At 33.2% G+C, this 13709-nt stretch overlaps 1 protein-coding gene across 1 annotated transcript in view; it reads left to right on the plus strand.

Moving 5' to 3' along the window:
• Positions 1 to 13709, plus strand: part of LOC143913794 (RYamide receptor-like) — a 64581-nt gene that overhangs the window by 38894 nt on the left and 11978 nt on the right. The window contains exon 2 of the mRNA XM_077433794.1: positions 1301 to 1499. Coding sequence (XP_077289920.1) covers positions 1301 to 1499 — 199 coding nt within the window. The remainder of the gene's footprint in view (positions 1 to 1300; positions 1500 to 13709) is intronic.

Here is a 13709-nt window from a genome sequence, read left to right on the forward strand (position 1 = left end):
GGGATTTGAACCCGTGACCACTATGTTCGAAAGCATATATATGCCAACCAACTAGTCCATGCTGCTGCTTAAGGTGTTAAGATGTGTGAATAAATAGTTATTTTTATCTGAATGAGCGCAATCTGCTGAAATGGTTACGGAAGTAGTAACGAAAAGTATGTGAATGTGTACTGGCTCCATCTCTTTCGCACTAAAAAAAATCTCAGCTAGAGACCCTACGGTAGCCTTCAAATTTTGAAACATGTGTTATATTGATTTATTTATTTTAATACCGCGTGACTTTTTGAAATATTGAAATATTGAAGAAGCTTCTATGTGTTGCAAAATAATAATGCGAAAACAGTCAATTGACACATATGTATGTGTGTATGTACCTTTTGATTGGCAGGTACACTTTTTCACACACCTCTTATGATTTTGAAGCGTGTGTTCACGGCTTGACAAACGTCAGTTCAAATGTATTTTATCGAAGCCATAAATCATTAAAGATTTACTCATGTATACTCCGAGGGACAAATTGACATAAAACACTTGAATCTAGGGGCTCCAAAACACGCCCGAAAGAAAAAGCCGGTTTTCGTTTTTTTTACAAATAAAAAGCCTGTTGACCGGCTTTCACCGGTTTCAGAAAATTAGGATTTTTTTGAAGTTTTAAATTTTTATATCGAAAAAAAAATTCTATATTTTACGCACAAATAATTAAATGATTTAAATCAGCTACTATCAAGAAAAATGACTACAAATTATGGAAAAGCCAATTTGCCGAAATTCTGAAAAGCTTTGTGTAGCTTATTGAAACTACTTTCAATAATATTTTATTGGTTTATGACTTCGTCCATTTCTATATCTTAAAGCCACCGCTAAGTGCCTGACCTTTTTTTTGTTGTTCAAAGAAATTTTGAATCCAATACACATTTTTTTGATCTTTCATACAAATTTGAAATTCGTAATTGTTAGTTTTGAGGAAAAAAACATTAATTACAGGAAACCTTAAAAAGCCGATTGATCGAGCCAAAAAAACCGGTTTTCGGTTTTTTGAAAGATGTTCAAAAAGCCGGTTTTTCGGTTTCCGTCTAAGCCAGTTTGGAAGCCCTAACTTGAATCAATCCAATTGTGGTTGTAGTTTATATGAAATAACAAGTTGGGAAACGTTCTCAATAGTTTGCCGCACATTGAAAAGTACGAGTATAATTCACGAGTTCCTACAACTGTCACACATGTGAAAGTTTGTCGAGACACGCTCCGAATTGTCTGAAACCTATTTTTAACTTTTGTGTTTTTGTTTAATGAAACATTACAGAAGCATATGTCGAGAAATGTGGCCTCACCCGCAGCAGTCGTACTACTATTCGATGGCCCTGATGACTTTGCAGTTTGCTGCACCACTTTCGGTGCTCATCTTCACTTATGCCAGGATTGCTCTCGCAGTTTGGGGTGGCCGCCCCCCGGGAGAAGCTGAAAACTCCAGAGATAGAAGGATGGCCAAGTCAAAGAGAAAGGTAAAAAACCACTTTCCAGTACCTAGCTATTGTTAAGCAATATATGTATGTACGGTGTCCAGTCAAAACCGCTCGGTACATTAGCGCCCCGACATAACCACCCCCACATTACCACCCCAACATTACTACTCCGACATAACCGCCCCAACATTACCGCACTGACATAACCTCCCCACATTACCCCCCCCCCCCCGACAATACCGCCCCGATATTACCGCCCCGACATGACCACCCCAACATTACCGCCCCGACAATACCACCCCGACAATACCACCCCGACAATACCACCCCGATATTACCGCCCCGACATTACCGCCCCGAACACCGCCCCGACATTACCGCCCCGACATTACCGCCCCGACATTACCGCCCCGACATTACCGCCCCGACATTACCGCCCCGACATTACCGCCCCGACATTACCGCCCCGACTTTACCGCCTTGACATTACCGCCCCGACATTACCGCCCCGACATTACCGCCCCGACTTTACCGCCTTGACATTACCGCCCCGACATTACCGCCCCGAAATTACCGCGCCGACATTACCGCCCCGACATTACCGCCCCGACATTACCGCCCCGACATTACCACGCGGTCACAAAACCGCGGAAGACAAAACCGCGCCAGAATATATGAAAAAATTAAAATATCAATTTTGATTTGATTAATATAAATGAATCCATTACCGATTTCAACGTGTTCTGAAACAACGCATCGGGACGCATGTTCTTGTATCCTACAAGCTGTGCAACAACAAAAGAAAAATTTCCACCGCACGCAATATGTATCAGTAATATATAGTTAAGGATTGCAAAAATACCGGAATTTCCGATACCGGTATTATCGAAATAAAAAAGAACGATACCATTATTATCGGTACATTCGGTATTTTTTTTAATTAATTAATTTTTAGTAAAAAAAATTGAAAAGATTTGCGAACTTGAGACACATTTTAAGGGGGGCGCGATACCGAAAATGTTGCCGAACATTGTATTTAACGATATGTAACGGAAAATAGTAAAAATTAAAACATTTTTACATGCGTGTTTCGTGATAAAATAAAGAGAGATCGAAAACAATTTATAAAATAATAACTCGCTCAATATCGCGCATGCAAAATATATATATACACATCGTTTTCGTAGTTTTTAGCCATGGAAATATTGTTTTCGACAAATAAAATGTACGAATATGAAAAAAATCGATACTAACGGTATTTCTTATTTTTAATACCGATATTACCAAAGGCGTATTTTCGGTCAAATACCAAAACTTCCGGTATCGGTACTTTCGGTGTTGCAATCCCTATACTTTATGTTTAACCTAAGTTTATGGAATCAATGTATGTACATACATTGATTTATTTTGATCATACAAAGATTTTATTTTGATCATTCCCAAGAAACTTAAAGTTGAAATTGATATTTTAATTTTTCATTAATTCTGGCGCGGTTTTGTCGCCACGCGCTTTTTAGTGGGGCGGTTTTGTCTCTCGCTATTTTGTCGCCGCGGTTTTATCTCTCGCTTTTGTCTATCGCACAAAATTTCGGCTACCGCAATATACATATGTATACAGGGTGGGGCGGAAGCAATTAGACCAGAATTCCTCAACCGGGTGTATGCGAGAGATCGTTTAAGGGTACACGACAAAAAAGTAACGATAGCGAAAAAACCGACCATTTCGACTCTCATTTCGGCCCCTTCATTATTATTTGACATTATTTTGCCAAACGTTACATTGGACTACTTCTTCGTTTAAAGCTACTTAGGTAAATACATTTTTTTCGTTCGAATTATAAGAAATGTTTCATATATAAAATATTAAATTTTGAGTTATCATAGTTAATTTAATCTGGTAGTTCGTATAGTCAGCAGTATGGCTCACTATGGTTGCGTTTATGTTTATCACCAAAAGATTATTGATTTTGATCCCGGGATAATCTTTAATACTGCTGGTTAGACTTGGATATTTGTGACTCCAAGTCGATCTTTTCTTATCAGAGAGTTTGTCAATTTTATCTGATCATTGTTGAAACGGTTCCTCAAAATTGGCAAAGAAAATAATCCTACCTGCTGTCACAAATCTTCTGTATTTAATGTACATATGTACAATTTTTAAAAATTTATGTACAATTCTAAATCCATAGATTTATTTATTTATTTGTTTATTATTAAATAGCAAATTGCCAATGAATTATTTCACAATTAACAATTTTAAATTAAAACTAACAACTATAATATAACATAGCTAACAAAATTAACAAAACTATAATTAGTAACCGTAAAATAATACAATATGAATCCAAACATAGCATTTTATTAAACTTACATATATGTATACATAATTGCGTCATCTTCCACTTATCTAATATCCATTAACACCCCTCAATAAAGCAACAATGTTACTAGCACCTCTAATGCTCTCAGGAAGGGCATTTTATCATTAATTAATTTTTTAATTCCGCGTTCTTCAGCCTCTCGAAATACAGTGATTTGTGTAATAAAAATGCTGCAGTGTTTGTAATTAATTGTCTAGAAAGGCGTATTGGGGTCTTCCTGTCAAGCCTACCTGGTATATATCTACGTATGTAAAATAAAATAAAATAAAATACATATATACAAAGAATTATGGTAATACACTGTCGGGAAGATCGAGATTCGCATGATATAGAAATATTTAAATGCAAAGATTTATTTCGTGGACTTGTGACAAAGCCCTAGTGACAACGTGAGCGTGCCTTGCAGTGAGTGCTAAATGAGTCTTTCCAAAGTTTTCAAAGACCCTTTCTATTTGAAATCTCAAGCTGGAAACATGGAGATAAAAGTTTTCAATAAAACCGTCAGTCTAGTTTTCAAAATAAAATTTACAAATTATATACATACATATATAAAGACGGTAATCTGTGTGTGTGTGTGTTCGCCGAGTGACTCCCGCGAATTAATATTTTAAGAAAAGTTACATTTATGAATACTTCAACATTTCGCAGAATAAACAAAAGTGTGTATTTTTATCGTAAATTTCAGTCGTATTAAGCAATTTCATAATTAAATTTTTTTTTCAACACTTACATAAATATTTTTGTAACTTCTTCGCTATTATGTCTTGACGAGACGATTGTTAATTTGGGACTTCAAATAATTGTTATAAAATAATATAAATAAACTTGAAATTTACACCTGACCTGAATTTATATCAAAGACAAAATATTGAGGTTGAGGTTTGCATGTAAATGAATCAATAAACAATTATATCATATATATATAAAGACGGTAATCTGTGTGTGTGTGTCCTAACTCTCGCCGAACATAATGAACGAATCGATAAAAATCGATTAATTCATTTTTCGACGAGACGACTTTGTCGCAACTCGAACCGATCACCCCAAATAGCCTGAATATGGATCTAAATTGAGCTAATGGTCTCGGACATCACGCCAAATCCAATTTTTCATTTCGCCTTTTTTTTTTAAACATTAATTGAAATATTCCTTCTCGCCATATAAAAATACGTAATTTTAATAATTTCATTTGGCGAGGTTTTGAACCATTTTTTTTATAGATTTATTTTTAATTAAATTTAAATTTAAATTATTTATATTTTGACGATATTCGAGAAAAAAATTGATTTCATTCACCGCGGGCGCCAGGAATCGAACCTCGGATCCTCCAATCCAAACGCAATGGCCCTCACGAGCTCGCGTCGCACGCCATATCCTCGCCCAGAATACGTGTTGTAAATACACATCATATGTATATGCACGTCATTTGTTATGTGTAATAATAATATTCAACGTAATGAGGTCAATAACCGTTTGTATATAATCGGAAAATATTACATTTTGTTAACGTTAACTTTAAGAATTGAAAATTATTACAAATAAAGAATTGAAAACTATCTATGAGAGTCTACGAAAATAACGGTTCCGGTTCCGGATTTTTTTTTAGTTTTATACGGGTATATAATAATTTTATACCCATGCGATAATATTTCATCGGGCTATTCACTAGTATACGTATAAAGACGCTAATCTGTGTGTGTGTCCTAACGCTAGCCGAACATAATGAATCGATATAAAGCCTAAACTTGGTATAAATTCATTCGTCAACGCTTTGCCGCGGTATCGAACCCGAGACCTCAAAATAGCCTCTTATAGGTATACCTGGGCTCAACGGTCTCAACGACAACGCCAAAGTCGATTCTTGAATTGGCCTTTTTTTTAAACATTAATTGAATTTTTCGTTCTCGCCATATAAAAAGACGCAATTATAATAATTTTATTCAGCGAGGTTTTAAACCATTTTTTTGTTTTCATATTAAACAATTAAAAATATATTTTTTAATTAAAATTAATTATATTTTAACGATATTCGAAAAATAAAATTAATTTAATTTTTCGAAACGAGGCATCGAACCTGGCACCAACAATTCTTACCGCGAGCGCTAAATGCACATCATATATGTATGTAAATTTTATGCGTAATAATAATATTCAACGTTACGAGGTCAATGACCGTTTGTTTATAATCGGAAAGTATTACATTTTGTAAACTTGTTATTAGAGTACGGACCCAAAGCGCGCCGCTCATTGTTCAAAACTTTAAAATTAAATATTATTTTTTTAATTAATTAATCTTATTTTATATTCAAATATCAATATTTGTGTAAATATATACACAATATTTTAATTAAATTTCTAAATATTATAATTTTATTTCGGCAAATATTTAATTTTTATTTTATTTCTAAATATTTAATTTTAGTTCGGCAAACCTTTAACAATGCATTTACAAAATTTGAACAATGAACGGCACCCTGGTTATCCGGGCTTTACTTATTATAATAGCTAAACTTTTGTATGCATTAAATTAAAAATTAGAAAACAGCGGCTTTACAATATTGTCTTCGATCTAACACTTGAATTATTTAGTTTACTTTTAGAATTGCTGTTTCAGTTCCGATTCCGATTAATAATTACTATTCATATTGTAACTTTATTTTAAATCATGTATCAATCCGAAAGCACCCGTTGAAATTTCGACGGCCATAAAACTAGTATCAATATAAATACTGTAACATATTTATTCGTTAAATTTGGTATGGGATATAGTATTAAATTCCAATTCAATTCGTCACAAAATTCCTTGCAAATCGTCCGAGAAATGGTCCCTTATCATGTCATGTCTTGCTTAGGAGATGTTATCTGATTTATCAGCGAGCGATTTCTTTCTATGTGACTATTTGAAGAAGACAGTTTATGGTAATCGACCCAAACTATCCAGCAGGATGGAAATTTAACAGTTTTCAATGATAATGCTTAAGTGATGGAAAATTTACAATGATGTCACGTGGGTGTTTCCCACTAGTCCTGCACTTCATACATAACCATTCTATGAGTAAATACACAAGATACTATTTATAATTACGTGATCTCATATGTAGATGTCCACCATTGTTATTGGCTCGACGTTTGCTTTCTCAGTAAACAACCCTTCAGGACATCACATACATAATATTATATAATGTACGTCTGTATCCACAATATCAAATATTATATAATACGTTCGTGTAATTTTGTTTACATGACGCTTTTACTTGTGGTATTTGTATTGCTATTACAATTTTGACACCAAGTCCGAAAATAGTACGCCTTGATCGATGTAACATTAGTGGATAAGATTTGTGCTGAAAGCCAAACCACTTTGAAAAAGCTTTTAATTTCAGTGAGTTTAAAGAGATACTCCCTAGTGGCGCCTCGTCCTAATGGGTTTTCGGACTGCAGCCCCTCCTCTAAAATTATAAAATATATGTTTAATAATACATATATTTTATTTATTAACGATACTATTTTTATTAGTTGGATGGCCTTTGACAGAATAAATATTACTTACAATATTACCCGTATCCAAAATGGTAATATTGTTAGTAATATTGACTGTTTCGAAGACCCCACTAACTTGAATTACCACCAATAAATTAAAATGTTGCTGTGCTGGCTGTAAAGTATTACTGTGTCTGCTGGAACGCGACACAACCCAGAGAAGCCGTGAAAGAGATTTAGGGCGAAATCACACAGCGCGGGATGTGGTATGTGGAACGTCGACAAGTTCTCCTACATTTTTTAAAACCGTTATCGATCACTGTCAAGCAAGGATAAATACAAGGATACAATTTTACCGAACACACCTTGGGGGTCTTTTTTTTAGACGTTTTGAAAGTACTATAACCTTGTACGCATCCTATGAACGCGACATTTTTTCTATATGTTTAAAACTATGTAAAAAAAACCTACGTCCCACATTCACCGCTGTGAATAATATTAATACTTAAATCAACATGTATGTAAGTGGTCGTACGCCAAAAACTGTGATTATCTTGTCCTGTTATGACATTATTTATGATGACATTTATGGTGACATTTTTTCAGTGCAGCCCTTCCACTAAAAATTGTCACGAGCCGCCACTGGATACTCCACGACTAATTTAAAATTATTGCAAATCATCCGAACGGAAATTAATCACACTCTCCGTACATTTGGCACTTAACTTTTAATTGTGTTTGAATAACCAGATTTAAATTTTGAAAAAAGGCAGCTGTTTGTTTTCGCGGAAAATTGAGCCAATATTTATCACAATCTGCGAGTAATCAGCTTAAAACAGGGGCGTTCACTTAATTTCGGATGGCATTTGTTCCGCAAATAAGTTTTAAATCCTTTAAGCGACTTTTAATGAATTTTAATGTCGCCCTTCTTCTTGGACTTTCACTTCTTATTTATCGACTTTGAAAAGAAACAAATCTGAGAGACTTTGAGCTACAATGAAAATTTATAGCATTTTAAACTCGAGTTTTGTTTACATCGTTTTGACGTGAAACTACAGTCAGGGTACATGTTGAATATATATAAATGGTCAAAAATTGAAACACTCACTAGAGCAGCGTTTCCAAGTGCGACCAATAAATTTTACGTAAAGTTGAAAATTCAAATCTATTTATTTAATTAACATACTTGGGGGAGGCGGCAAAACCGATAGACCCTAAGGGTTTAAATTACACCGTACGAATTCGAATTACAGCGTACTACCAACCATAACAACCTAATCTTAAATAAATAAAACCAACCCTAACATAACCTAACCTAACCTAACCTTAAATAAATAAGCGTTGGCTGCTAAGATATTATAATGTGTTTGCTTCCGCGTATATTCTAGTCCCACGTATGCGGCATCTAAAAAAGCCAAATCAAAATAGATAATGGACCATGTGGAGAGTGGGGATGGAGCAGGAGCAGGGCTGTGACGTGGGGTGGCGCGATTCGTATCGGCAACGCACTATCATCCAACTGTCATAAATTATAATTTCACTGATAGGGGCAGTGAAAATGTAATTGAGAATGATTTCACTGAACTATACCCAGTGAAAATGAAATTGGGTATGATTTCACAGAAACATATTGGGAAGACTATTTCAAACTTTGACCACTCTGTTAGAAAAGAAGGAATCTCCGATCAATTTGTTCGATTTTTCTTTTAAGAGTGACCTCTAATGGTGCTTACGGACTAAACCAACGACGATTTTGGGCCAACTTTTTAACCAGCAGGATAAAACCAGTAGCGTACAAAATATCGAAATAAAAATTATATTTCAAAATTAAAACTATTATTATTATATTAAAATTAAATTCAAATATCAAAATAAAATTATAATCATTATATTAAAATTAAAATTAAATATTGAAAGTTAAAACAGAACATGCCCAATTTAAATAAATTTTCGAGATTGACCTAAAATTAGATCATCAACAATCACATACAGGTAATCCTCGACTTTTGTCTGTCGAAGATGTTTTGTTTTGACGAAGATACGCACTAAGATCGAAAAAAAATCAAAGAATTATTATTTTTACTTCCCCGTAATGCACAGTTACTGAGAATATATCATGTATTAGTATGGATGATCCAGCGATCTTCGCCAATCCGTTGCGTTGTCGGTACATCAATCGAAATTTTTTTAGTATTCAATTGTTTCTCTCGTCGAAATAAATCAAATAATTAAATCCATCTCAGAGGTAAAATTTATCGGATAATGTGTGATTATTAATTTTATTTCGACGAAAGAAAAAAAACCCTTTGACAAATCACCGACGTCCGACACCGACGGTTTTTTTGTTAAATATTTCATCGACGGCCGAATAACAGTAGTATATCGTGACGACTTTTAAGAAATAATAACCAGGTTTTTTTTCGCTCGTAATCAGAGAAATTATAATATTTCTCTGGTTGTAAATGCGTATCTTCGTAATTCAAAACATTGTTGTAATTCAAAACATCAACGATGATCTAATTTTAGCTCAATCTCGCTCTTTAGCTTAATTTTGATATTTAATTTCAATTTTTTAATTTAATTTTTATTTCGATATTTTGTACGCTACTGGTTTTAAAAGTTGGCCCAAAATCGTCGTTGGTTTGGTCCGTACGCAGCATAAGATGAGCGTTGTCATTGAAAATAGGATTTGAGGATTTTATTTATTTGATTTTTACACCTTTTTTTCTTATGTATTATTTTTCTTTTTTTTTCATTTATCATGTTTTTCTGCCTTTGCATTTTTGCTTTTTATTTTTTGTATTTTATTTTTTGTTTTTCTTCATCAAATGAAGGCCATTGTGGTGCATTAGTTTCTTCCTGTAATGCCACAATGGTCCAAAACTAATTATAAATAAATAAATAAATAGGTTGGACATAAGACAATTGTAGAGATTATTTAATATTTTAAAGACTTCAATTAAGTCGCATCTAATTCTTTTTGTCTCCAGTGTGGTGAGATTCATTATTTTCAACCTCTCATTATAAGAAAGTGATTTAATTTCGGGTGGTATTTAAGCAATTCTCTTTACCCATTAAAACATAAACTTACCTTCAGCGCATCTGAAAGTTATAAAACGGTGTTATTTTTGACATTAAAACGTACATTTAGCGGCTATTCATTTTAAGCCGCTAAAATGCAAATAAATTAGCTTTATTTCAAATCACACCGAAGAAAATATTTATTTGATACAGATTGAAACCACAATTTTAAAAATCATTTTGGTCGTGTATTTTGACGCAATTTCTCATATAAGATGTGGGACGAACCTAGTCAAATATTTACTAGTAGTGAAGATAGATATGTATAAAGTATTTGAACGGTCATCACGCCTCTCGATCACGTCCCTTACGTATGACTTGAGCAACAATATTGTATGCACATATGTACATACATATCTAAAATATAATATATATGTATATACGAAATATAATATAATATGGGTAAAATCCATTTTGTATTATTGGCAAAGTTTCCGCTTATACCCGAGGACAAATTTTCCGAAAGAGAAACTTTTCCGTTCACACACGCGCTTTTCCTTGCACTCGCTTTTCAGCGACTCACTTTTGATTTAATTAAACTCCTTATATAATATGTATGTATGCATATACTTTTTCTCAACCTTCAATTATCCTTATATATATTTTTTTAATTTTATTTCAATTAATCATGCACACTCGCCTAACAGATTGCTCCAAAGCGCCGAATGTGCTAAACAGATTAAGACTCGTGAAATTATATATTACAAATATTAAATACATAATACATACTCATGTAACACCTGACATCTATGGTCAGACATTACAAACATCGTAAACAATACAAACAATAGCATTTTTCATGTAACAATACGAATTTTTACATTCAATAATCATCCACAGAGACATCTATGGAGAAAAATCTGGTGAAACCTGACATATAACAATATCTCAAGGTTTGCAATAGAAAATTGGGTACGAAAAGCCAATTTTACAGGAACCGTTTCAATTAAAATCAGAAAAATTGGCAAACTCTGATATGAAACTCCATTGGCAAACTCTAATGGGAAAAAATTGGCAAACTCTAGTGGGAATCAAAACCGTGAGATCTTGCACGAAAGAATACAACACGCACCACTAGACCACGCTGCTGGTTAATATCTAAAAATAAAAAACCGGGTTCAATCCCGTTCTAATCTTTAATAATTGATTATTATAAAAATAATTTTTACATTTCTGTGGTGATCGCCATGACACTTTTAAAAACTATCAATAGGGTTAAACTTAAATGATCAATAGGGTTCGATCCCGTGCTAATTTTTAATACCGCTGACCAGACTTGGATATTTGTGGCTCCAAGTTGATCGTTTCTTATCAGAGTTTGCCAATTTATACGATTTCATTATTGAAACGGATCCTCCATCAAATTGAGCAAAATCGTCTTACCCGCTGTCAAAAATATCTGAATGTACAATACGTAAAAATTTATTGACAAGTCAAAATCCATAGATGTCTCAATTGATTAACTAATTAATTGTTAATTTGGTGTTCTTCAGCCTCTCGAAATACAACTATTTATGTAATAAAAATGCTGGAATGTTTGTAATTAATTGTCTAGGAAGGCGCACTGGGGTTTACCTGGTAGGCCTTCCTGGTATAAATCTATATATATCGTTTGTTTGTATATTTTAAATGAACGATCCTTTTTTTCGTGAATTCTATATATATAATATATTTAAAACTGACCTAATGATTTTGATAAACTTCTGCAATTCCATCCATTTCCTAGCCAAAAAAAATGATTGGAATAGATCTCGACTTTTTCTCGATTTGGTTAAATTATTTTAATTCGGAAAATTTTTATGGAATCAAAGTAGTCAATTTTTTATTACCAAATAAAAAAGCATTGGTTGGGCTAATTAAATTCAAATCACTATTAAATCTCTCAAATATATATACAAAAACCTTTACCTATATTTAATACTCGTACTACATTTATCGTAAAATTGATATAATCGTAAAACTGGAACGAAAGGTAATTAACAAAACATTAATAAATCTAATGAAGCTTATTTATGTGTGTTAACCATAACATGCTATCGGTAACATGCTAAAGCTGAAAATAAATCAATTATTTTATAATTCTGTCCCATATCGGGTGAAATTCGGCCTTTGAGATATTATATCACATGTATGATATATGTATGTATGTATCTAAGCAAGAATTTGGTATCATAATATTGAATTTAATATGCAAAATATCTAGAACAATATTCTCCTATGTGCCCAGTTTTGTTTATCAAAGCATGCGATACTGGAATTTGATATCAAAGCAATATTTCTAGGATGTGATTTTCGCCAACCGTCAGAATGCAATTTAACGAGCCGATGTGATTTTATGTATATTATTTTTACATATGCTAATCTCAAATATACTATATCATATATGTAGATAATACGTGTACTAATAAAACTCACAGATTGAACTTTTCGGCTAAATGCGTTGTAAGCGTGACATGGGAATATTGCGAAGCTCATTTTAATTATCTGGCAACTTGACGTGTACATAATTTATTTTGAGAATGTGACAAGTTTAGCGTTGAGACAAAATATATAGTAAATTTAAATATAATACATACGTATAGAATTGTAGCGAATTTGTTGCGAATTTAAAAAAAAAAGACATTTGCCGATTTTTCGCGCGTAATCAATGTCGATTGTTCTTTAATGTTATCAATTTTTCCACCGCACAATATTCGCAAATGATGTCGAAAATCGTATAAGTTAAATAAAATATGCAGAATGATAGGAAATTCGCGCGCGTAAATGTGGAAAATTATTTTCCTCTCTTCTATACGTTTCTATATATACCTATAAATATATGCATTCACAGTAGGCAAAATTTTCCACGAATTCACACTCACGTATGTATGTAATTACCTTTATTGTATTACTAGATGTATTACCCGGCTTCGCTCGGTATTTGTAATATAAACCGCTTAAACATGACTAATCTAATATTAAACATTTTATTAAATTTATTTGAATAGTTTTATTTTTTATAAATTTATTTGAATACTATTTTTTTTTTTTTTTTTATTGACTGTCACGAATAAACAAACATATATATTAAGTCTCTTATAAAAAATTATATGTACACCCCCGGGGTCTGCGCCCCCTAGGGGGCAAAGCTCTAGGGATTCGCCCTCGGCGCCTCCTAGAGAACGGAGCCCTAGGGCTTCGCTCTCGGCACCTACGCTCCCGGGAACTTTGAATCCTTTGAATCGGAAAAAAGCGAATTATTTGTTCGATACTTATTTGTTTTTTTTTTATTAAATTGACTGTCAAGAACAAACAAACATATATAGTA

Source organism: Arctopsyche grandis, chromosome 6, assembly GCF_051622035.1.
Source record: "Arctopsyche grandis isolate Sample6627 chromosome 6, ASM5162203v2, whole genome shotgun sequence".
NCBI classification, from domain to species: domain Eukaryota; kingdom Metazoa; phylum Arthropoda; class Insecta; order Trichoptera; family Hydropsychidae; genus Arctopsyche; species Arctopsyche grandis.